Source organism: Carcharhinus amblyrhynchos, chromosome 21 (genome assembly GCF_965287045.1).
Source record: "Carcharhinus amblyrhynchos chromosome 21, sCarAmb.v2.hapA, whole genome shotgun sequence".
NCBI lineage: Eukaryota > Metazoa > Chordata > Chondrichthyes > Carcharhiniformes > Carcharhinidae > Carcharhinus > Carcharhinus amblyrhynchos.
The window spans coordinates 11,691,362-11,716,836 of record NC_137344.1 but is presented as its reverse complement, the minus strand read 5'-3'; the positions used below and the strand labels follow the sequence as shown (position 1 = coordinate 11,716,836).

The 25,475-nt window shown below is 43.0% G+C and overlaps 1 protein-coding gene across 1 annotated transcript in view; it reads left to right on the top strand.

Moving 5' to 3' along the window:
* Positions 1-8,401: 8,401 nt before the first annotated feature.
* LOC145356640 (E3 ubiquitin-protein ligase rnf213-alpha-like) overlaps positions 8,402-25,475 on the top strand; it is a 168,548-nt gene continuing 151,474 nt past the window's right edge. The window contains exons 1-3 of the mRNA XM_080209486.1: positions 8,402-8,524; positions 9,474-9,605; positions 23,040-23,248. Coding sequence (XP_080065612.1) covers positions 9,488-9,605; positions 23,040-23,248 — 327 coding nt within the window. The 5' untranslated portion in view covers positions 8,402-8,524; positions 9,474-9,487. The remainder of the gene's footprint in view (positions 8,525-9,473; positions 9,606-23,039; positions 23,249-25,475) is intronic.

Genomic DNA, 25,475 nt, shown 5'->3' with positions numbered 1-25,475 from the left:
TGCAGCTGGAGTACTGTGTGCAGTTTTGGTCGCCGCACTTGCGCAAGGATATTTTGGCCTTGGAGGGAGTGCAGAGGAGGTTCACTAGGCTGATACCGGAGATGAGGGGGTTAGACTATGAAGAGAGACTAAATAGATTGGGTCTGTACTCGTTGGAGTTTAGAAGGATGAGGGGGGATCTTATAGAGACGTATAAGATAATGAAAGGGATGGATAGGGTAGAGGTAGAGAGATCCTTCCCGCTCAGCCATGATCTTATTGGGGCAGGCTCGAAGGGCTAGATGGCCTACTCCTGCTCCTATTTCTTATGTTCTTATGAGTAAACTCCACCATTCAGTAAGGTAATAGCTGATCTGTTTATGTTGAGTTCCACATTCCCCATCTATCCCCAATAATCTTTGATCCCCTTGCCCAACAAGAATCTATCTGCCTTTGCCTTAATAATATTCAGTGATCCCTGCCTCTACTGTGTTCTGAGGAAAAGAGTTCCAAAGTCGCACATTCCAAGAGAAAAAAATTGTCATCTCTGTCCAAATACTGACCCCTAATTTTAAAACAATGCCCCCCAGTTCTGGACTACCAACAAGAGGAAAAATTCTTTCAAAGTCCATCTTGTATATACTTCAATCAAGTCATCTCAATTCTTCTAAACTCTATTGGACACAAGCTCAGCCTTTCCAACTTTTCCTCATAAGACTCTGCTCATTCAAGGTGTCAATCTAGTAAACATCCTATGAACTTCCTCTAATGCATTTACATCCTTCCTTAAATAAGGAGACCAAAACTGCACACAGTTTTCAAGGTGCGGTCTCACTAATACCCTGTATAACTGAAGCATGCCATCCTTACTTTTAGAATCATAAGAACTAGGAGCAGGAACCCTTGAATCTGCTATTTAATACGGTCATGTCTGACCTAATCTTGGCCTCACCTCCACTTTCCTGCCCATTCACCATAAGCCTTTCAAACTCTTACTAGTTAAAAATCTGCCCACCTCTTCCTTAATTTTACTCAATATCCCAGCATCCATCTGGGGGAGTGAATTTCACAGACTCACACCCCTATGAGAGAACTAATTTCTCCTCATCCCTGTTTTAAATCTACCACCCGTTATCCTAAAACTATGACCTCTTGTTCTAAATTGCCCTAAGAGGAAACATCCTCTCCATGTCTACTTTGTCAATCCCCCATATTATCTTGTACACCTCAATCAGATCTCCTCTCATTCTTCTAAACTCTAGGGAGTACAGACCTAAACTGCCCATTCTCCCTTTGTAAGTCAAATCCCTCATCTTTGGAATCAATCTAGCGAAACTCCTCTGAACTGTCACCAATGCAACTACATCCTTCCTCAAGTAAGGGAACCAAAACCATGCACAATATTCTAAGTGCAATTTCACCAATGTTTTGAACAGTAGCAGCAATGCTTCACTACTTTTATATTCTATTCCTTTAGCAATAAATGCCAAAATTCCTTTCGCCTTCCTTGTTACCTGCTGTCCCTACTACTGGTTTTCTGTGATTCAGGCACGAGGACACCCAGATCCCTCTGCACTCAAGCATTCCGAAGTTTCTCTTCATTTAGATAATAATTTGCCTTTGTATTTTTCCTACCAAAATGGATAACCTCACAATTATCCATGTTAAACTCCATTTGCCAAATTTTGTCCCATTCACTTAACCTGTTCATATCCATTTGTAAATTTCATAGTTCATTACCGCAACTTACTATCCCACCTATTTCTGTGTCACCTGCAAATTTTGATATGGTATCTACTATCCCTGCATCCAAGTCATTAATATAGATTGCAAATTGTTGGGGCCCAAAGACCTGTGGCACTCCATTAGTTACATTTGCCAACCAGGAAAAAACCCATTATCCCAACACTCAGCTTTTTGTTGGCTAGCCAATCCTCTACCCAAACTAATAAATTACTCTAATCCCAAGTGAACTAACCATGCGTATTAACCTTTTGTGCGGCAGTTTATCCAATGCTTTTTGGAATCCAGATATACATCAACAGGACCCCCATTATCCACCTTGCTTGTTACATCTTTGAAGAACTCACACAAATTAGTCAAATATGATTTACCCTTCATAAAATCATGCTGACTCTGATGGATTGCACTTTGACTGTCTAAATGTCCTGTTATTACTTCCTTCATAATGGATTCTAACAATTTCCCAATGACAGATATTAAACTAATTGGCCTATAGTTTCCCTTTCCTTCTTCTTGTAATAAAGGATAGCACTCCATTAGTTTTCTTGACTACATGTTGCACATCATACTAACATTTTGTGACTAATGCAGAATAGCATCTAGATTCCTCTGCAAATTGGCATTCTGCAGTGTTATGTAAACCAACTTGTGACACCAATAAATAAACTTTAAACAGTCACTCTCCATTTAAGTAATACTTTGTTTTTTAATTCTTCCTGCAAAAGTGAACAACTTCATACTTTCCCACATGGTACTCAATCTGCCAGATTTTTGTCCACTCACTCAACCTGTCTGGCAGCATGGTGGCACAGTGGTTAGCAATGCTGCCTCACAGCGCCAAGGACACAGGTTCAATTCTGGCCTCGGGTCACTGTCTGTGTGGAGTTTGCATGTTCTCCCAATGTCTGCATGGATTTCCTCTGGGTGCTCTGGTTTCCTCCCACAGTCCAAAGATGTGTGGGTTAGGTTGATTGGCCATGTGAAATTGATCCTAGTGTCAGGGGGATTAGCAAGGCAAATATGTGAAGTTATGGGAATAGGGCCAGGGTGGGATTGTGTTCGGTGCAGCCTCAAGGGGCTGAATGGTCTCCGCCTGCACTGTAGGAATTCTATAAGTATCTTCTTCACAACATACTTTCCTACCTTGACAGCAATGAAGGAAAGAAACATGAGGAATTTCCAGTTTTATTGCAGTAATTCCTGCAGGATTCACCTTCTCAAGGGATTTCCAACTAATAAAGCTTAAGATGGAGGCTCCACTTTTATGTGTTCAATTCGATGTTCAATTCCCTGTTGTTCTGCACTGGCCGATGCCAGCCACAGCTTCATGGTATCACTTTCAATTCTTCATCAGCAGGTTGGATTTCTGCAACTTGGACACAGCATTTAGGCTGACTGAGGGAGGCTTTGTCTATGGTTTTATCCAAGTGAAATGTCAAATTAAGACTTCTCAGCCAGATGCATGAATCCATAGCACTGTTGTGAAGGATTTTGTCATTATTTATCCCTCAACCAACATCACAAGATAAAAAATTGTGGTTCTGTTTATCTATTTCTGTTTATCATACCTCAAGTTCCTGATTTGCTGCTGTCTTTCCTGCATTACAGGAATGATTGCATTTCAAAAATACCTAAATAGATGGGGAGGTAATGGCCTAATGGTATTATTGCGAGACTATTAATCCAGAAACTAAACTACTGTTCTGAGGACCTGGGTTTGAATCCTGCCATAGCAGATGGTGGAATTTGAATCCAATAAAAAATATCTAGAGTTAGGAATCTACTAGTGACATTGAAACCATTGTTGGAATAACCCATCTGGTTCATTAATGTCCTTTACGGGAGGAAATCTGCTGTCATTAATTGGTCAGGCCTAACACCATGAGACCATTACCTCCCCATCTGTGCGGCGGGATGCAGCCAGGCTGTAAACAAAATAAATAAATGAAAGATGTTGTGAGGGACCTACGTTTGTATCTGGGTGATCTCCAACTTCCCCAAACAGGAACTTTTTTTAAATTGAGCACATGATTATCAAGGCACCCCCCGCCCCACCCCACATTTCCTAACCTAACTGAAATGTCTCTTATTTTACTTCCTTAGAGCTGGTTACCCAGCTTCAACATATCAGTAGAAATGTTACATCAAGCATCCAGCTGAGAGATCAAAGAATGCTGAAGTGGTTTTGAGCAAATTCTGACTCCCATTTATTTGGGTTGGAATCAGGGTGATTGGGTGCGGAACCTACATGAATGAGTTGTGCAGTGCAACCCTGACAGTTCTGGCCGCACCTTTCACAGATTCCTGTAATGGGAACGCAGTCAGTTGCAAACATTGGAAATCCCCCCCTCCCCCTTTCTCTGCTGTAATATCAGTGAGGAGAATCTAGATGCAGTTGACAGCTGCGTACAGCGGCTTTGTCGGAGGTGACGTTCCGAAATCAAGTGTGAAATGAAAGTAAAGTTTCCGCTGAAACGAAACCGATTGTGTCCCGCAGTCAGTGAGAGCGGAGAGCAACAAGAGGCAGGAGGTGCGCTGCCTGTCTGGAGTGCGGGGGACCCAGGCTGACAACTTTGTGCAGTTTGTTACATTGAGACCAGATTGGCGACAGATAGACAGCGGCCAGCAGCCGACTCGGCCAGGTGGGCTTTATGTTTTGCATCAATAACTTTTTCTCCCCTAAGTCAAGGGTTAAATTTAGCGGGTACCAGCGTGACCAGGGAGAGAGCGGGGCCGTGTAGTCTTCTCTTAAGGTCAAACCAAATAAACAAACTCAAGCTAAATTAGGACCAAGTGAAAGGGGCAGCCCCCCAAAAGGACGGGGAACAGCCCAAACAAAATCAAAATACAAAGGAAATTTGATAACGTCAAATTAAAATGTGATTATTAGGCCTTTTGGCTAAGATCAAGTGTAGTGTTGACATGCTGCACTTGGTTGAAGCCATTAGGTTACATTTCAGCTTCATTTGAAGCAATTCTTTAAAGCGGCCTCAGGGCCTTTTGGCTAAGATGCAAAATAGATCAAGCCTTGGAGGAGGAGCTACACCTACTCCAATCAGCCTGGATCATGTAGATCAAGCCCAAGACAGGTGGTGAGAGCCCTGTCAGCTTGGATCAGGAATGTCCCAACTTGTTGGGGCTCTGAATTGGCTTTAATTTGACTTGATTGGATTGGAATAAAGTTTTAAAAAAAGCGATTATTAGGGTCGGTCTTTTGGGTGGGCCAAACAAGTAAACTAACTTAAATTACGTTCGGACAAAGAAAAAGGGGGCAGCTCCCCAAAAGGAGGGGGAGCGGCCCGAACAGAAACAAAAGGTACAAAGGAAACTTAAGACACGTCAAATCAAAATGTGATTATTAGGGTCAATAATGCACCCCAGCCCCTGCGGTGCCCAACAGGCGTGGAAGACATCAACTGCGCCCGCAGACACCGCATGCTCCCTGTCCAGGGACACCTGGCCACGAATATAGCTGTGGTAGAGGGGCAGACAGTCAGGATGGACGGCCCCCTCGATCGCCCGCTGCCTGGATCTGTAAATGGCATGTTTCGCCAGGCCCAGGAGCAGGTTTGCAAGGAGGTCGCTATCCTGACCTTCCCCTCTCCGCACCAGGTGTCCGTAGATCAGGAGCGTGGGACTGAAGTGCAAACAAAACATCAACAAAAGGTTCTTCAGAAAAACAAAAAGGGCTTGCAACCTAAGACACGAAACATAGACATGGTCCACGGATTCCACAAGGCCGTGGAAGGGGCAAGCTTCAGAGCCCGTGAATCAGTGAATCCTACGATTGTGCGGAACTGCTGCATGCATCACCCTCCACCCCAGCTCCCTGATGTAATTGGGGGAGTTCCTTCTGTAAAGGGACCTCCACTGGGGACCTCCGCCGCCCAACGGCAACAAAGCCCACCAAGGTATATCCGGGCGACAGGCGAGGATGCAATAGTGGAAGGTGTGCAGCAGCAGCCCATACAGGAAACACCTCCGTGCGCTGGAAAAAGGCACAGAGGACACTTCTGCGAGACGGCTCATGCTGTGAGGCACCTGATCCGGGGAGGGGAACTGAGGCTTTGGTCCAGTGTGGAATTCTGTCCGAACAGGGGAATGCTCGGGCGGGATCCCACTGTACACATGCGCCGCCTCGAGACCGCATGCACTTACAGGGCCGAGCACGACCGTCCTAAGGCCTTGGATGGCTTTGGCCGTGCGCCGGACGGACACCCCTGCACACTCAGCCAGCATGCGAGGGCACATCCAGCCCACCCGTCCACCATCCAGCACGTCCCTGATCCTGGTCACCCCAGCGTCCGCAGCCTCCCTCTCTGTCAGCCACCTGAAATTATACGGCTGGAGGAGCAGATTCCTGAGCAGTGGCTCTTGCACGAGAGCCGCTACTCCTGACGGGCAAGAGCTGCATCGCGAGGCAACCGTGTTCCAGACAGTGAGGAGGTCCTGGTAAAAGACGGACAACTCCTGCAATGATGACGGAATGTGCCCCAGATTGATATGCAGGAGCTGCACGTCGTAATTGAGGCTGCGCCATTGGCGGAAGAAATACGTCGCCAGGGCGCGCCATCGTGGAGGAGGCTCGACGTAAAGGTATCTCTGCAGGGTCTGGAGGCGGAAGGTCGCTATCTGAGTGCGGAGGCACACCAGACCTTGACCGCCCTCCTCAAGCAGGAGATGCAGAACCATGGCAGGGATCCAGTGCAGTCGGTTGTCCCAGAAGAAACGCAGGAGGGTTCTCTGGATATTGGTGACAAAGCCAGGGGGAGGGGGGTCAAAGGAACCAGCTGGTGCCACAACATGGAGGCGGCCAGCTGGTTTACGACGAGAACTCGCGCCCTGTAGGATAGCACTCGGAGCAGTCCTGTCCAGCGACCCAGGCGGGCGGTGACTTTGGCCTCCAGCTCACGTCAGTTCTCCGGCCAGGATTCCTCGGCTGGGCAGAGACGGGCCCCCAAGTAGAGGAGGTCAGTCCTGCTCCAGGTGAAAGGCCTGAGCTCCTCCGGAAGGGGGTCCATCTCCCAAGGACCGACCAAAAGTCCGGAGCACTTGGCCCAGTTGGCGGAGTACGTGGTCTGGTATTCTGGCATCCTCTGCAGGTCAGCCCTATTTCTGGTTGCACTCTGGCTAACAAATAAGCTCAATTAATCATAACAGAAGATAAATATTAGATAAAAATCAAACCATGTCAATATACTTATTGAAGGTGAAGACTGAAATGACCACTGATGAATGAGATTGGGGAAAAAGGGTTACTGATTGTGTCTTTTTTTTATTCATTCATGGGACATGGGTGTTGCTGGCTGATTAGCACTTATTGCCCATCCATTTAGGCCTGACCAATTAATGACAGCAGATTTCCTTCCCTAAAGGACATTAATGAAGCAGATGGGTTCTTCCAGCAATGGTTTCAACGTCACCAGTAGATTCTTAATTCTAGATTTTTTTTATTAAATTCAAATTCCACCATCTGCCGTGGCAGGATTCAAACCCAGATCCTCAGAACATTAGTTTCTGGATTAATAGTCTTGCAATAATACCATGAGGCCATTACCACCCCATCCGTGCGGTGGGATGCAGTCAGGCTGTAAACAAAATAAGTAAATGAAAGATGTTGTGAGGGACCTCAGTTTGTGTCTGGGTGATCTCCAACTTCCCCAAACAGGAACTTTTTTTTAATTGAGCACATGATTATCAAGCCACCCCACATAAGAACATAAGAACATAAGAAATAGGAGCAGGAGTAGGCCATCTAGCCCTTCGAGCCTGCCCCGCCATTCAATAAGATCATGGCTGATCTGTTGTGGCTCAGTTCCACTTTCCCGCCCTCTCCCCATAACCCTTAATCCCCTCTCTTATCAAGAACCCATCAACCCGCTTCTTAAAAATATTTAGCGAGGCAGCCTCCACCACTTCAACGGGCAGAGAATTCCAGAGATTCACCACCCTTTGAGTGAAGAAGTTCCTCCTCAACTCCGTTCTAAACCGCCTCCCCTTTATCTTGAGGCTGTGCCCCCTAGTCCTACTGTCTTTTTTGAGTGGGAAGAGTCTCTCCACCTCTATCCTATCCATCCCATTCATCATCTTATACGTCTCAATGAGATCTCCCCTCATTCTTCTAAACTCTAACGAGTACAAGCCTAGTTTATTCAGCCTCTCCTCATAGCTCAATCCCCTCAACTCCGGTATCAGCCTAGTAAACCTCCTCTGCACTCCCATCTCCTAACCTAACTGAAATGTCTCTTATTTTACTTCCTTAGAGCTGGTTACCCAGCTTCAACATATCAGTAGAAATATTACATCAAGCATCCAGCTGAGAGATCAAAGAATGCTGAAGTGGTTTTGAGCAAATTCCGACTCCCATTTATTTGGGTTGGAATCAGGGTGATTGGGTGCGGAACCTACATGAATGAGTTGTGCAGTGCAACCCTGACAGTTCTGGCCGCATCTTTCACAGATTCCTGTAATGGGAACGCAGTCAGTTGCAAACATTGGAAATCCCCCCCTCCCCCTTTCTCTGCTGTAATATCAGTGAGGAGAATCTAGATGCAGTTGACTGCTGCGTACAGCGGCTTTGGCGGAGGTGACGTTCCGAAATCAAGTGCGAAATGAAAGTAAAGTTTCCGCTGAAACGAAACCGATTGTGTCCCGCAGTCAGTGAGAGCGGAGAGCAACAAGAGGCAGGAGGTGCGCTGCCTGTCTGGAGTGCGGGGGACCCAGGCTGACAACTTTGTGCAGTTTGTTACATTGAGACCAGACTGGCGACAGATAGACAGCGGCCAGCAGCCGACTCGGCCAGGTGGGCTTTATGTTTTGCATCAATAACTTTTTCTCCCCGAAGTCAAGGGTTAAATTTAGCGGGTACCAGCCGTGACCAGGGAGAGAGCGGGGCCGTGTAGTGGGCTAGGGACAGTTTCATTCACAAATTTCAATTGAACGCGGAGGCTCGCTTTTGCGCCTGCGCATCCCAAGTTGTTGTCGCCCGGATTACGCACGTGTGCGGGCTTGAGTCTTAGCGCATGCGTGTCACGGCGCCCTCTTCTCGAGTGGATTGCGCAGGTGTGTTGGCTTTCTCTGCGCCTGCGCGTTACGGCGTTTTCCGCCCCCCCCCCCAATGGAATGCGCAGGTGTGTTGAGCCTCTCTCTGCGCCTGCGCGCGTGACGGCGCCGCTGTTCGCTTCCGTGGGGCCGGCATTGCGCGGGTCGGTGTTCTGTGCGCATGCGCGTTGTGGTGCTCCTCCCTCGCAGTGAGTTTTGATCTGCATGTGCCCCAGTGCCGGTGGTTTGGCAGCATCTTCATCGCCTGGTTATTTGTTATATTTATTGGGAGTGGGTTATCAGTGAAGCTCTCCTATCTGATGGTGCCACCCGGTGGTGATGGGTGGCAGCCATGAGTGGGAAGGTTAATGGGGATGGGACCCGGTGTGAGCCGAAGTGGAGCCTGACTGCAATAGGAGCAAGGCCTGCCCCTCCCTCCCCTCCATAGTAAACAAACACAGTGCAGCCCTAATGTCCTGTCTTAATCCATAAACAGTAAGAATCTTACTGTGCTTATTCCCAGTCCAGTGCTGGCATTTCCATATTTTAGTCAATAAACAGTATATCAACTCGGGTAACTTTTTTAAAAAAAGGAAAGAAACTTTATTTGGGAAGTAGTATAATTCTGTCAACTGTCAGCCTCCTGAAACCTGCTGTTATTTGGGATGCTGCTGGAGATCTTGTTAATTTTCACCCTTTGTTCCTGACAGAGGAGCAGTTGGAGATGGATACCGAGCAGGCAAAGATGAAGTGCCACAATTGTGGCCACGTTACTCAAGAAAAAGCTCCCAAATTCTGCAGCGAATGTGGGACCAAACTGGTAGAGAGCATTGTGAAAAATGGTAAGGATTGGGAAAGGGGGTCATTCATTGCTGCTGAGAGGATTGCAGCTTTTTTGTTTTAAGTTGCAGCTTCTTTTCCAATCCTGCCATAACTCACCTTTCCTATTGCTATAATCTCCCAAAACATCTCTATCTCAGCACCTCAATCTCCCCCCTTAAAATGTTTCTTAAAAATACCTTTTATCAACCTTTTGACTGTCTGCCTTAATATTGTGTTATGTAGCTTGGTGACCAATCTTGCTTAACATACTTGTGAAGTGCATCTGGAAGTTTTAGTACAATAAGGTTGCTATATTAATGTTATTGTTGTTTAACCTCTTCAGTGTTGCAGCTCTTCAACAGTGTGCTTGTTAATTTGTATTTACCTCATGTTAACTCTGAATGTCAGGATATACGACATTATCATTTGGTTTTTCAGACTTCACATAGTAAAATTTATTTTATTTGTTTTAATCTTGAGCCTTTGTTTTCTCAGTGAGCAATTGGGGTTCCAAACATTGTCTATTTTAAACAAATACTGCTGCCTAACATCATCCATAGCATCATTTTAGTTTTATTATGGTGAGGAAAGATTAAAAACGGCTTTGCTAACACAATTGCCGTGGTTTCTTTTGAGTTAAAAGTCCTGAGTAATTGCTTTGTGGCATCGTTAAGCCATTCATTTGAAACAAAAGGAAAATACTACAGATGCTGAAAGGAAGACTGAGAAAAATGCAGCGACTTCTGTGGTGGTGACGATACATTTAAGAAATGTATTTTGAATCATGTTCTTTTAAAGGATCTGTTGTAGCAGTTTTTATTACTAGTTTTTATTACCAGTGCCATTTTATCTGTATACAGCAGCACTGTGTTGTTACTGCAACAACATAATTGATCTTAATTGCTACTTTTGTTTTAATCCTGACTAATGCTGTCTGTTTTTAGTGTGTTCCCCAGGGATTTTGCAGAGTAGGGCTTAATTTGGTTGATTGACAGGGGCATTAACTGGATGGAGCTAGGCTTACATGGAGAATTCAAGGTTAGTTACTGTTTAGATGCTTCTTTTGAGTTGAGAGAGAGCAGTGCCTCTGTTTCCCCCTCTCTGAAAATGGAGACTGGAGTCTGCCAGGAGATAAGTCACCTTCTCTGAGATTCTTCTGGAAGGGAATGTTTTCTTTTTGAATGTTGTTGTTTGAGCATATATCCTTCTCTGGAAACTGCTGTCTGGATCTTTGTCTAGAAGTGTTAACGGGTTGAAAATATAGTACCATGTGAGCGTTCTTGTTTTTCTGCTAACTAATTCTGTTTGTGCTTTAAATGGGAACAATAGAGATAGCTGTTAAGAATATGTTTTGTCATGTTTAACTATTTTAATTGTTAAAAGTTAAACTAAATTTTTTTGTTATATTCTAACTGTGTTCTTAAATAAAGTTTGTTTTGATAAAAGCTTCCTCACGGATCACTTGAATCATATCTGGAGTGAAACGTCTTATGCTCACCCTAGTGTCAAAAGCAAAAGTAAAAGTTAGGGTCCAGGCTAACTTAATAAAATACCTTAGAGTTTCTGGTCTGGTCCCTAATAGTGGTAAGCGAAACAGTTAACTTTTCTGATCTGGGATCTTTCATCATAATTGGGAAAAGTTAGGAATGCAATAGGACAGTTCAAGGTTAAGCAACAAATGCTGGTCTTAAGAACATAAGAACATAAGAAATAGGAGCAGGAGTAGGCCATCTAGCCCTTCGAGCCTGCCCCGCCATTCAATAAGATCATGGCTGATCTGTCGTGGCTCAGTTCCACTTTCCCGCCCTCTCCCCATAACCCTTAATCCCCTCTCTTATCAAGAACCCATCAACCCGCTTCTTAAAAATATTTAGCGAGGCAGCCTCCACCACTTCAACGGGCAGAGAATTCCAGAGATTCACCACCCTTTGAGTGAAGAAGTTCCTCCTCAACTCCGTTCTAAACCGCCTCCCCTTTATCTTGAGGCTGTGCCCCCTAGTCCTCCTGTCTTTTTTGAGCGGGAAGAGTCTCTCCACCTCTATCCTATCCATCCCATTCATCATCTTATATGTCTCAATGAGATCTCCCCTCATTCTTCTAAACTCTAACGAGTACAAGCCTAGTTTATGGTCTTGCCATGATATACTCATCACATGAAAGAATGAAAAAAGTTTTGAACAAGTGAAAGTGGGGAGATGGGGGAAAAAGAACAAAGGGGAAGATCTTTGATAGAGTGAAGGGCAGGAGAGAGTGCATGACCAGAGTTTTGATTAAATGTAATGGTAATGGGACAAAGTCAAAATAATTTTAGAGTCATCTGTCACTTACCTGAAATTTTAACTCCATTTCTCTCTCTATAGATGCTACCTGACCTGCTGGATATTTTCAACACGCTTTGTTTTGATTCCAGATTTCCAGCAATCACAGTAGTTTTGTAAGAATTGTTTGGGGTTGGGTTGAATCCATATTTGATTGTCTGCTGCTTTAAAGTTTAGTTACCTTTCGGAGAGGGTTAAATGGCTAATGCGTGGTTGTTGTTATGCTATTTAGCTGCCTTCCAAACTTAAAATGTCACTGGAAGCCACACAATAAGCCAAAGTAATATAAAAAGGACTTTCTATTCAATCCCTGGGTATGTTGTAAATTCAATTAGATACTTGGGCAAGTAAGAACACTCCCTGCAAAACAGGGATGAGTGCTTAATATGGCAGAGTTCAGTGCTGAGGAACTCTTCCTGTTTTCTTTAAACCAGGAGTGAGGAAAAGAGGCTTCTTTTAAGTAATCAGGATGGTGAGGGATTAAAGGAAAACTTGAGTCTTATGGATTTAAGTAGTTACAATTCAAAAATGAATTTAATCTGCAAAAATGATTTAATGGTTTCTCTTTGACAGTCTCAGTTCCAATAGAATGAACAAAACAAAATCTTTCAAAATCAATTGCCACATCAGACCAGCATGAATGCCAAGGACAAATAAATCTCTGATAGATAGGAAGTGGTCTTTCTCTGGTATTAACCATGATGTGGAGATGCCGGCATTGGACTGGGGTGGGCACAGTAAGAATTCTCACAACACCAGGTTAAAGTCCAAGGGGTTTATTTGTAGCTCGAGCTTTCGGATTGCTGCTCCTTCATTAGGTGAGTCATCACTCGCCTGATGAAGGAGCAGTGCTCTGAAAGCTCGTGTTACCAATTGTTGTGGTATTACCAGCCACCTGAAAGTTAATACTGCACACGCAAACCTCACTTGTTGAGATGATAGGAACAGGATTTGATCATTTAGCCTATCTTTGTCAAACTTTAGATCAGCATTTACCATTGTAAGTTGTGATATCAACATTTAGCGTTCAGTGCTGCTGTCATCTATCACACTGCAGTTGCGGGCTTGCTGCTAGAAAGGTGTCGTCTTGTAACAAGTTGCTGAAGTATTTATCACATTTTGTTGGTATACTGAATCTACTAAAATCTTCCAAGTAATTGATTCTGTGGGACAGTGCCATGAACAGTTCGCTAATACAAATTAAAAGTCTCTTCTTGCCCTAATATGTCCTGGTTCGTACTTTGTTTTATAATGTTCACATTCATTGAATGTTCCATTATGTTAAAGTTTCTTGATTAATAGAAGAGTTTTTGTTGTCTTGTGAATTTGCTTGGTTATTTCTGTAACACTTTATTCTGTCACATTCTTAATATATTTTAGAAAGCAAAGGTGGATCTCCCCCTTTGAGAACTAACTGAAACACCCAAAGAGGAGTACCTTGCCCTATAATCTGTAAAAAAAAAAGTGTATAAGAACTGGTGTGACTTATTCTTCAGCAACTTCCAGTCGCTAAATTAAAAAAAATTCCTGACACACTCTCTAATGTGAACATGTAACAATTTATTTACCTAATAGTGAGCAAATTAACTAAACTATTATCAAACCGAATAAATTCCTTCTAACTATTAACTGTTCCTGAATAAAACAAGATTCTAATGGTATGCTGTTCAAATAAATACAATTTCCACTCACTAGCAAATGTAGAATTTAGCCACTCTAAATTACAACCAGGTTTTGTGTCTTCTGGAATGTTCTGTTGATTTTACCATCTGGAACTTTTTATTCTTTGGTACTTCTGCTTTCTCTATGAGAGCCAGTGATTTTTGTTTCTCTCTTCTCTCTCTGTTAGCTCTGGCAGCTGGCAGTTGCTCTCCCCCTTTGTCCTACATAAGAACATAAGAAATAGGAGCAGGAGTAGGCCATCTAGCCCTTCGAGCCTGCCCCGCCATTCAGTAAGATCATGGCTGATCTGTCACTGCTCAGTTCCACTTTCCCGCCCTCTCCCCATAACCCTTAATCCCCTCTCATCAAAAACCCATCAACCCGCGTCTTAAAAATATTTAGCGAGGCAGCCTCCACCACTTCAACGGGCAGAGAATTCCAGAGATTCACCACCCTTTGAGTGAAGAAGTTCCTCCTCAACTCCGTTCTAAACCGCCCCCCTTTTATCTTGAGGCTGTGCCCCCTAGTCCTCCTGTCTTTTTTGAGCGGGAAGAGTCTCTCCACCTCTATCCTATCCATCCCATTCATCATCTTATACGTCTCAATGAGATCTCCCCTCATTCTTCTAAACTCTAACGAGTACAAGCCCAGTTTATTCAGCCTCTCCTCATAGCTCAACCCCCTCAACTCCGGTATCAGCCTAGTAAACCTCCTCTGCACTCCCTCCAAGGCCAAAATATCTTTGCGCAGGTGCGGCGCCCAAAACTGCACACAGTACTCCAGCTGCGGCCTCACCAATGCCCTATACAGCTGCAGCAAGACCTCCCTACTTTTATATTCAATCCCCTTCGCTATGAAGGCCAGCATCCCATTCGCCTTCCTGACCACCTGCTGCACTTGCAAGCTGGGTTTTTGCGACTTATGCACAAGGACCCCGAGGTCCCTCTGCACCATCGCCTGCTGCAGTTTTTCTCCCCGTAAGTAATAGTCCTTCCTACCATTCTTCCTACCAAAGTGGACCACCTCACACTTGCCAACATTAAATTCCATTTGCCATTTCCTGGCCCATTCGCCCAGCCTATCTAGATCCTTCTGCAGACTCTCCACACCCTCCGCACAATTTGCCATTCCCCCAATCTTGGTGTCATCAGTAAATTTCGACACCCTACACTCGGTTCCCTCCTCCAGATCATCTATATAAATGGTAAAAAGCTGAGGCCCCAGCACCGACCCCTGGGGCACTCCACTAGTCACCATCCGCCAGTCCGAATAGCACCCGTTGACCCCCACTCTCTGCCTCCTATTTGACAACCAATCCTCTATCCACGCTAACACCCTACCCCCAACTCCATGTCCCTCGACCTTCTGCAATAACCTCTTGTGAGGTACTTTGTCAAACGCCTTCTGAAAATCTAGAAAGACCACATCCACCGGCTCTCCTCTATCCACCGCCCTAGACACATCCTCATAGAACTCCAGTAAATTTGTCAGACACGACTTCCCTTTAATGAAACCGTACTGCGTCTGCTCTATCAAGCAATTCCCTTCAAGATGCTTTGCAGTTTCCTCCTTAATGACAGATTCTAACATTTTACCTACCACAGACGTTAAACTAACCGGCCTATAATTCCCCGCCTTTTGCCTGGCACCCTTCTTAAACAACGGCGTAACATTAGCCGTTTTCCAATCATCCAGCACTTCCCCGGAATCCAGCGACGTCTGGAAAATAACCACCAAGGCATCCACTATCACCTCCGCCATTTCTTTCAGAACCCTCGGATGCATTCCATCCGGTCCTGGGGACTTGTCCACAATCAGCCCCTCCAGTCTGTTGTCCTGCTGCGCCCTTTTATACACGTGATGACATATGAATCATATTTCCCACAATAGAATTGGTTCTAGGTTGTCAAAACCATCAATGTTAAATTTAATAGGTTTTTAGTATCTAAGTGCCTGATTCCAATTGATTGGCAAAATTCAAAAGCCTGTTGTTTTGTAAAGGACTGCTGCTTGGCCTTTTGATATAAATAGTTCAGTTTGGGCTTGCTATGTACTTGCATTTTAAATCTCTAAGCACAGAAAAACCACCACCTTTTAATGGGACCACACAATGCTTCCCTCCCTCTAACATTTTACAATTTTATAAACACAAAATTCAAGTTCCTACCTCCCAATCTACAATTACTCTACCCAACTTCGCAACATTTAGTTACAGTTCAGAAACAGACCAGTTTGTCCAACAGACCCATTCTGGTATATATGAATCATACAAGTCTTCTCATACTTATCAAGCTAACCCTTTAATATGGCCTTGTATTTGTTTCTCCCTGATGCGTTTATCTAATTTCTCCTCAACTGCATCTATGTTAGTTGTCTCGACTACTTCCTGTGGTAGTGTGTTCCATATGTAATCACTAGCTAGTTAAAGAAGCTGCTCCTGAATACACTATTGGATCTATTAGTGACTATCTTATTTATGGCTGCTTGGTCGGGGGTTTTCTGCAAGAGGGAACATCTCTTTGCTTACCTTATCAAATTGATACAAACCTGTATCAGAACATCTTTGTCCTCTTTCCTAAAGATAAAAGCATCAACCTATGTAACCTTGCCTAATAGGCATAACATCTCCGTTCTTGTATTATTCTATAAACCTTATTTGCACCTAACCCACTGGCTCTATACAATTTTAATAATAGGACAAGATCTGTTAATGATATCCCAACCATGGTAGAACCAAGCTTCTGTACAAGTTTTGTGTAACTTGACTGCTTTTCAATCCTATCCATTTGGAAATGAAGCCCAGTGTTTTTTCATTGCCTTGTTAGTGGTTGAGAATGGAACTGTCTAAATAGTCACGATTACGTTGGATAAGGTGGGTGAAGGGATATGGAAACAGGAAGGTGAACAGAATCACAGAAGTGTTATGGTGTAGATGAGGCTACTTGGCCCACTGTATCTGCATGAACCTAGAGCTATTCTCCACCTTCTCCCCATAATCCTGCACTATCTTTCTTTTCAGGTAACAGTCTAATTCCCTTTGAAGGGCTTCAGATGAACCTCTCCGTCACATTCTCAGTGCATTCCAGAACTCTAAACTAGCTGGGTGGAAATGATTTTCCTTGTATCGCTCTTAGTACTTTTACTAATTACATTAAATCTTGTTTTCAATCCTTTTATGAGTATGAATAGTTTGTCCAGAATGTCAGGAAAACAAAGAAAACTTTAGGGATTTATATTGGTAAATATCAGAAATAAGCTATAGTTTTAAGTGGGTGTAATATAGTGTATCAGAGTAAGGAAGGGTGAACCTGTAATTAGATTTGTGCTGGACAGAGTTGTTTGTATGCATGGGGGTTTTGGGTTTCAATTCAAACTATGTTCCTAGTATGCTTAGAGGTTATGGTGTGAAAAGTAAATAAAAGCAGTGGAAAAGAATGAAGTTGTTGCTTAGCAACCTGGAGCCCTTTGAAGGTGAGAAGTTTTTTGAGTTTAGTTTTTGGCTGGATATGTTGCAGTTGAAGTTAGGAAGCTGGAGAGTGAACAGCTCTCATCTCTTTCAGAAGAAATGTTGGGCAGGACAAGAGGGTTGCAAAAAGGCAGAGTTCCCCAAAAAAAACAAATTCCAGAAACCAGAGAATTGAGACAGAAAAAATGTCTTCGGAAAACTGAAGTTAAGGCAACAGAGACCAAGAAGTTGAATAAGCTATTGTTCAGGTGAAATCAAGGGACAAGCAGACAAAGAGCTCTAAATTGGAGAGACAGCTGCAGTAACCAGATTAAAAGTAGGAAAGCAAACTTCAGAAGTAAATCAAAACTTGGTCTATCTTAATCAATAGTTAAAGCACTTGGGAAGAGTTTGTCAACAGTTGAGACAAAGGAATCCTGAAGGAGGAGGTGTAAATGTTGGAAATGCATCTTGATGGAAGCAGCTGAGGGAAAGCATTATTTAAAAAAAGGTTTCAAAGCAGAATTTGAAATCATTCGTGGAAAATGGAGTTCAGTGAGACAAGGTGGCTCATATTATAAGAATCATCTTGGGGGATTTTGAGTATGTTTGAGGCCATAAAATATACTTTGTAACTAGTGTTAAGTTTAAAATCTATGTGTATTTGTGAAGGTAAAGGTAAAGCATTATTGTATTACAATCAAACTTTTTACATTTTGATTTTTTTGCTGTTGTTAAAACTAAATTTTGTGGTCTTGTGACTCTGCTCCTCTAAAAACAGTAAAATGTTCTGATCTTTTTAGCTTGTATTCCATTCTGGGATCTTCCCATACAGTTATAACATCAACTGGGATTATAACAAGACACATTATGATTTTGAATCTCCCCTCAGACTTTTTTTCCTTGAAGGAAAATAGTCTTAATTTCTGCAATTTGTTTTCATAACTGAAGCTCCTCTTCCCTGGAAAAACTCTTGTGATTCTTTTCTACACTTTGGAAAGGGATAGGCATGAACCTCGGGTCAGTAGTTTTAGCTGGGGGAAGGGTAATTATGAGGCCATTAGGAGAGAATTAGGAAGCATTGGTTGGACTAGGAGATTACAGGGACTAGGAACGTCTGAAATGTGGAGTTTTTTCAAGGAGCAGCTACTGTGGGTCTGTGATAGGTATGTCCCTGTCAGGCAAGGAGGAATTGGTAGGGCTAGGGAACCGTGGTGCACAAAAAAAGTTGATTTGTTGGTTAGGAAGAAGAAGGAGGCTTATGTTCGGATGAGGCTTGAGGGCTCGGGTAGTGCAGTAGAAAGCTTTAGATTGGCTAGGAGGGAGTTGAAGAGGGAGTTAAGAAGGGCTAGAAGAGGGCATGAGATGACTTTGGCTGATAGGATTAAGGAGAATCCTAAGGCGTTCTATAGGTATGTCAAGAACAGAAGGTTGGTTAGGGCAAGATTAGGGCCAGTTACAGACAGTAGGGGGAAGTTGTGTGTGGAACCGGGAGAGATTGGAGAGGCATTGAACCATTATTTCTCTTCGGTGTTCACGCAGGACGATATGAATGTAGCTGAGGAGGTCACTGGGGTGAAGGGGTGTAAAATAGAAAGTATTGCAGTTGATACAGAGGATGTGTTGGATATTCTAGAAGGGTTGAAAATAGATAAGTCCCCTGGTCCAGACGGGATTTACCCTAGGATTCTATGGGAGGCAAGAGAGGTGATTGCAGAGCCACTGGCTCTGATCTTCAGGTCGTCGTTGGTCTCTGGTATAGTACCGGAAGATTGGAGGACAGCGAATGTTGTCCCATTGTTTAAGAAGGGGAACAGAGACTTCCCTGGGAATTATAGACCAGTGAGTCTTACTTCTGTAGCGGGCAGGGTTTTAGAAAGAATTATTAGGGATAGGATTTATAGTTATTTGGAGAGTAATGAATTGATTAGAGATAGTCAGCATGGTTTTGTAGCGGGAAGGTCGTGCCTTACTAACCTTATTGAGTTCTTTGAGAAGGTGACCAAAGAGGTGGATAGGGGTAGGGCAGTAGACGTGGTATATATGGATTTTAGTAAGGCGTTTGATAAGGTTCACCATGGTATGCTTCTGCAGAAAATGCAGATGTATGGGATTGGTGGTAATTTAGGTACTTGGATCAGGAATTGGTTAGCACATAGGAGACAGAGGGTGGTGGTTGATGGTAATTATTCATCATGGAGTTCGGTTACGAGTGGTGTGCCTCAGGGATCTGTTTTGGGGCCACTGCTGTTTGTAATCTTTATTAATGATCTGGATGAGGGTATAGTTGGGTGGATTAGTAAGTTTGCTGATGACACCAAAGTTGGAGGTGTGGTAGATTGTGAGGAAGGGTGTCGAAGTTTGCAGGGTGACTTGGACAGGTTGCAGAGCTGGGCCGCGAGGTGGCGGATGGAGTTTAATGCGGAGAAGTGTGAGGTAATCCATTTCGGTAGGAATAACAGATGTGTTGAGTATAGGGCTAACGGGAGGACTTTGAATAGAGTGGAGGAGCAGAGGGATCTAGGTGTATGTGTACATAGATCCCTGAAAGTTGGGAATCAAGTAGATAAGGTTGTTAAGAAGGCGTACGGTGTCTTGGCGTTTATTGGTAGGGGGATTGAATTTAGGAGTCGCAGCATCATGTTGCAACTGTACACAACTCTGGTGCGGCCGCACTTGGAGTACTGTGTGCAGTTCTGGTCCCCACATTACAGGAAGGATGTGGAGGCTTTGGAGAGGGTGCAGAGGAGGTTTACCAGGATGTTGCCTGGTATGCAGGGGAGGTCCTATGAGGAGAGACTGAGGGATTTGGGGTTGTTTTCACTGGAAAGAAGGCGGCTAAGAGGGGATCTTATAGAAACATATAAGATGATTAGAGGTTTAGATAGGGTGGATGGTGATAGCCTGTTTCCTCGGATGGAGAAAGCTAGCACGAGGGGGCATGGCTTTAAATTAAGGGGGGGTAGTTATAGGACGGATGTCAGGGGCAGGTTCTTTACCCAGAGGGTGGTGAGGGACTGGAATGCCCTGCCTGCTGCAGTTGTAAATGCACCTAGTTTGGGGGCGTTTAAGAGATTGGTGGATAGGTTTATGGACGAAAAGGGATTGGTTTAGATTAGTGGGTCAATGTTTTTTTTTAAAATAAGACTGGTCGGCGCAACACTGTGGGCCGAAGGGCCTGTTCCGCGCTGTAATGTTCTATGTGCTATGTACACTTTGTCTAATGCCTTCACGATCTTCCAAAAGTGGGGCATCCAGAACTGCAATAATTTGACTGAGGCAATACTAATAATTAATACAAGTTCACATAACTTCCTTGCTCTTGTACTCCGTGCAACTATTAATAAAACCCATGTGATATGCATATATTTTTATATTTGCGTTTATGTATCCTGTGTAGGTAAAGTAAGCTGTGTCCTAGTGTGTCCATAGTTAATCAAAGGTGAGACTGTTGGAGTCAGGTTGTCTTTGGAATCTAAAGGCTAAAAGGCTAAAGATGTTCTTGCAATTTAAAATCAGGTCTTATTGTTAGCCTTAACTTACAAGGAAATGGAATAGATCTGAAATTTGCATTTGGGGTAACTTGAAATCTACATGCGGCAATTACATTTCAGAGGTGTCTAAGATTACAATGAACATTTTCATTTTACAAGAGGGTTTTCAGTAAATGGGCAGGTGTTTTGCATTTTATTGACTCAAGAGAGAGGTATAATAGGAACACAAACGATTTTGATATTTAGGAACCTGAGTTTTCAAAGGGATATTTAAAGACAATAGAGAACTAAGATGAAAGGGGTGAAAAGGTATTTGAGAAATTGTGTTTTCAGCTGTAGTTAACTATTAGAGGGTGGGGGGGTTAAGAGATCCCACTGAAAGCCAACTCCTGTGTTTTGAAGTGTGCTGAAAAGCTGTGAAAGTATTTTAATTGAAGAAGAACAATGCTGTTTTGAACCAGGAGAATATTAATCCTGAAGAACGGTGTGTTTTCAGTCTTCCTTTGGAAAACCACTTTAGCATGGATTTGTTTTCAGAAGTTATGGATTGTACTTCTGTTTGAAGTGAACTTTTTTACTCAGGTTGTTGGAAATCTGAAAGGGTTGTGGAGTAAGAAACTAATATTTAACCTCCAGGGTTATGGACCAAGTACAAAATAATGTCAATAGTGTAGTCAGATCTTTGTTGACCAGTGTGGACACTATAGGCCAAATGGCTTCCTCTGCTGTAAACGTCTAAGAATCTAAATGGTGCCAGGATGTGCCTGGCAGCAGTAGAAACAAGAATTTTAAAAGGCCTGAAAGATAGAAATCTGCTGAGCAACAGTAACAACCAGCATTTCTAGGGACAGGCAAGCCTCTAAAAGTGTTCAAGGCATTTCAAAGGCATGAGAGCATCTAAAGGTCAAGTGTGACTTGCTCTAGTAGTAGAAACAAAATCTTTAGATGCTTAGTTAATGTTAAGTTCTACAAGTAGAGACTTTACCTAAATGACTGGGTGATTTCAGGGCTATAAAAATACTAAGCTCCGCACAAGGGAAGAATTCAAGACATGATGTAGAGATGCTGTTGTTGGACTGAGGTAAACACAGTAAGAAGTCTGACAACACCAGGTTTAAGTCCAACCAGTTTATTTGATAGTAATCCCATTGTGGCATACTATTAGAATTCAAGACATGCAGACAGCTGACCCTCAAGTTTAAAGTAACAAAAGGGTAAACAGAAAAATTGATAGTCTTTCCTTCTTCCACATCACTTGTAATATGTTTGTGCCAGTTAGAGTGACACTGGGAGAAATGCTGATCAGGGAAAGAGGGATTATTGTTGGGAATTTCACTGATCTTTTTGTGTACTATAAATATCTTTTAACCCAACTGGTCCATCCTGCTAGTGTTAATTCTCCACGCAAGCCACCTCCCAATCCTTCATCTCACTCTTTCAGCATAACTTTTCATTCTTCCACATGTACTTATCTAGCTTTCCCTTTAAATGCATCCATACAATTTGCCTCAATTACTCTACATCTTAACACATTCCATTTTTTCCACCTCTGTGTAAAGAGGTTTTTCTGGATTTATTAGTAACTGTTTTATATTTTATAGTCCCTAATTCTGGATTCTCCAAAAAAAGTAATCTATTATCAAACCCATTCTTAATGTAAGAAAATCTTTTATCAGGTCACTGCCCAGTTTTTTTAAGAGACTGCCTTCAGAGAAGAGGAAAATAAATAGCTATGACCAAGTGTGAAACTTATTAACGAACGGGCTATGGCACTTTGCACAAGGAATAATTTATGGAAGGCAGAGAGCGCAATTTAACTGGTTTGGCAAAGCACGCAAGATTTATAGCATTTGAATAATGCAAATTATTTAGAAATTTTAAAAAAAGTTCCAAATAGGCACCAACAAATGATGGGCTATCTCTGCATTATTACTTTAGCAAAGGAGTGTCAGAAATTGAAATTATCCCGCTCTAGTCGTAAGTTTGTTTTTGGTTGTGAATATAGTTTTCAAGTCTAGTTTAATCAACATTTTTTACTGTGCCTATAAAGCATCATATTTGCATGTTCACTTCCTGTCTGGAATACTGACCTTCATCGTTTCCACTGGTTTGACATGTAATTGATGAATTTAGAGGTCCTAGGAATATCTTGTTGGACAATCATTTGTGATTCAAGGCCTGCACACATGCAAGGTAGCTAAAATCCTAAGATAAAAGCAAATTACTGTGGTTCCTGGAATCTGAAATGAACAACTCTGATGAAGAGTCATCCTAACTCTATTTGCTGTCCACAGATGCTGTCAGAGCTGCTGAGAATTTCCAGCATTTTCTGCGATTGTATAGCTACAACCCTAGTTTGTTTAAATGTGCCAATGGAAGCGAGTTCCAAACTAAATACCTCCCCCCATCTTATAATAAAATTCCTGATTGGGAAAATTTCTTGAATGTTTAACAAATGTAACTGTTGTGTGTAATTTCTTTGGTTTCTTTGTGGCCTGGACTCACTTTGGTAACTGCTTTATTATTCATTTGTAGCAATGGCTCTGCTTAGTGGGAAGATAGAAACAGAAGCTTCAAATTTATTGGTGCCGTTGGAGGTATCTTCCGCTGCCCAGACAACTACTGAGAGTGAAATAGAACCAGACGCCCCTCCTTGTAAGATGCAGTGTGGTCAAAACTCAGCCATTTTAGAAAATGAAAACAAAACATACGAGCAGCCACAAAAGGAAAAATCAAATAAAAGGGTAAGTTGTTCAAGCACATGACTATATTCACAATTTCTGGATCAGTTTTCTTTGCTAATTATTTTCTCCTGTTCCAAAAGCTTTTCAGAGGTATCACTCTTTCATAAACGGCAGGTGTACCTATGGTCATCCATATGATACTGGCATGAGGGACTTCAGACAATAGAATGGTTCCAGCAGAGAAGGAGGCCAGTCAGCCATTGTACCTGTGCTAGCAGGATAGACAATAAAAGCTGAGATTGTTCTTAAGTGCTGTGTAGTAAATTTAATAATTCTGAGGGAGTTTAATAGTTTAGATGAATGTAAACTATTTTCATGGGTCAGGAACCAGATGAAACATTCAAGAGTTCTAAGGTAATTGGCAAAAGAACAAAAGGAGAGGTGAATATTTGTTTTTGCAGAGTGAGTTGTGATCTAGAGTGCATAACTATTTCTGTCTTGGAGCAGCTGCTGAACCCTCATCTATGCATTTGTTTATTCTGGACTTCACTATTCTAATTCATTGCTGTCTTCTACCTCCACAAACTTGAGCTCGTCCAAGTCTCTACTGCCTCTATCTTAATTAAACATTCAAGATCATCATCAATCATCCCTGTGGTCTCTGACCTAAATTGGCTCCCAGTTGGCCAGTGCCTCAAACAAGGGTCAGAACTTTAAATTTAAATCTCATTGTGGTCTTAGTCCTCACTATCTAGGTAACCTCTGCTATAATTCCAGGTTAAAGTCCAACAGATTTATTTGGTAGCACAAGTTTTCGGAGGGCTGCCCCTTCATCAGTCGAATGGGAGATTTGTTCACAAACAGGGCATATAAAGACACAAACTCAGTTTACAAAATAATGGTTAGAATGCGAGTCTTGACAGGTAATCGAGTCTTAAAAGTACAGACAATGTGAGTGGAGAGAGGGTTCATCATGCTGGATCATCGACATGGATGCCATTGTCTCAAATGAGAACACCATCCACCAGGTACACGGTACATACACTTGCAACTCAGCCAACATTGTCTACCTGATATGCTGCAGCAAAGGATGTCCCTTTGTAAAGACAATGTGAGTGGAAAGAGGGTTAAGCACAGGTTAAAGAGATGTGTATTGTCTCTAGCCAGGTGAGACTTTGCAACTCCAGGCAAGTCGTGGGGGTGACAGTGTGACATGAACCCAAGATCCTGGTTGAGGCCGCCCTCGTGTGCGGAACTTGGCCATTAGTCTCAGCTCAGTGACTGTGCGTTGTGTCATGAAGACTGCCTTGGAGAATGCTTACCCGAATCCGAATGCCCATGACCGCTGAAGTGTTCGCCAACAGGAAGAGAACACTCTTGCCTGTTGATTATTGAGTGGTGTTCGTTCATCCATGTCTGCATGGTCTCCCCAATGTGCCATGCCTTGGGACATCCTTTGCTGCAGCGTATCAGCTAGACAATGTTGGCCGAGTTACAAGTGTATGTACCGTGTACCTGGTGGATGGTGTTCTCATGTGAGACGATGGCATCCATGTTGATGATCCGACATGATGAGCCTGCTCTCCACTCACATTGTCTGTACTTTTAAGACTTGATTATCTGTCAAGACGCGCATTCTAACCATTATTTTGTAAATTGAGTTTGTGTCTTTATAGCCCTGTTTGTGAACAAAACTCCCACTCACCTGATGAAGGAGCAGCGTTCCGAAAGCTTGTGGCTTGTGCTACCAAATAAACCTGTTGGACTTTAACCTGGTGTTGTGAGACTTCTTACTGTGCTTACCCCAGTCCAATGCTGGCAATCTCCACATCAGTCCTATAATTGCCTGAGATGTTTACACTCCTCCAATTCATGCTTTTTTCACATCCACAATTTTAATCCCTCTACTATTGGTGACAACGCTGCCAGCTGCCTGGGCGATAAAGCCTGGAATGCCCTTGCTTTCATCTTTTTACCTCTGATTCTTCCCTTTAGGATACTCCTTAAAATGTATGTTTATGACCAAATTTTTAATCATCTACTCTGTGATGTGGCTTGTTGTCAAATTTTGTTTTTAACAGTTCTGTGAGCTGCCTGGAGTATTTTATTGCATTAAAGGTGCAACGTAAATGCAAGCTGTCATTGCAGGCAGGTTCAGTTGCAGCTTTGGATAAATACTTGAAAAGGAAAACAATTATAAATAATTAAGATGTAATAAAGGGGGAATGGGACTAACTGGACAGCTCTTCAAAGAAGAGAGAAGTTTGAGCGTCTGAAGGGCAGTTAG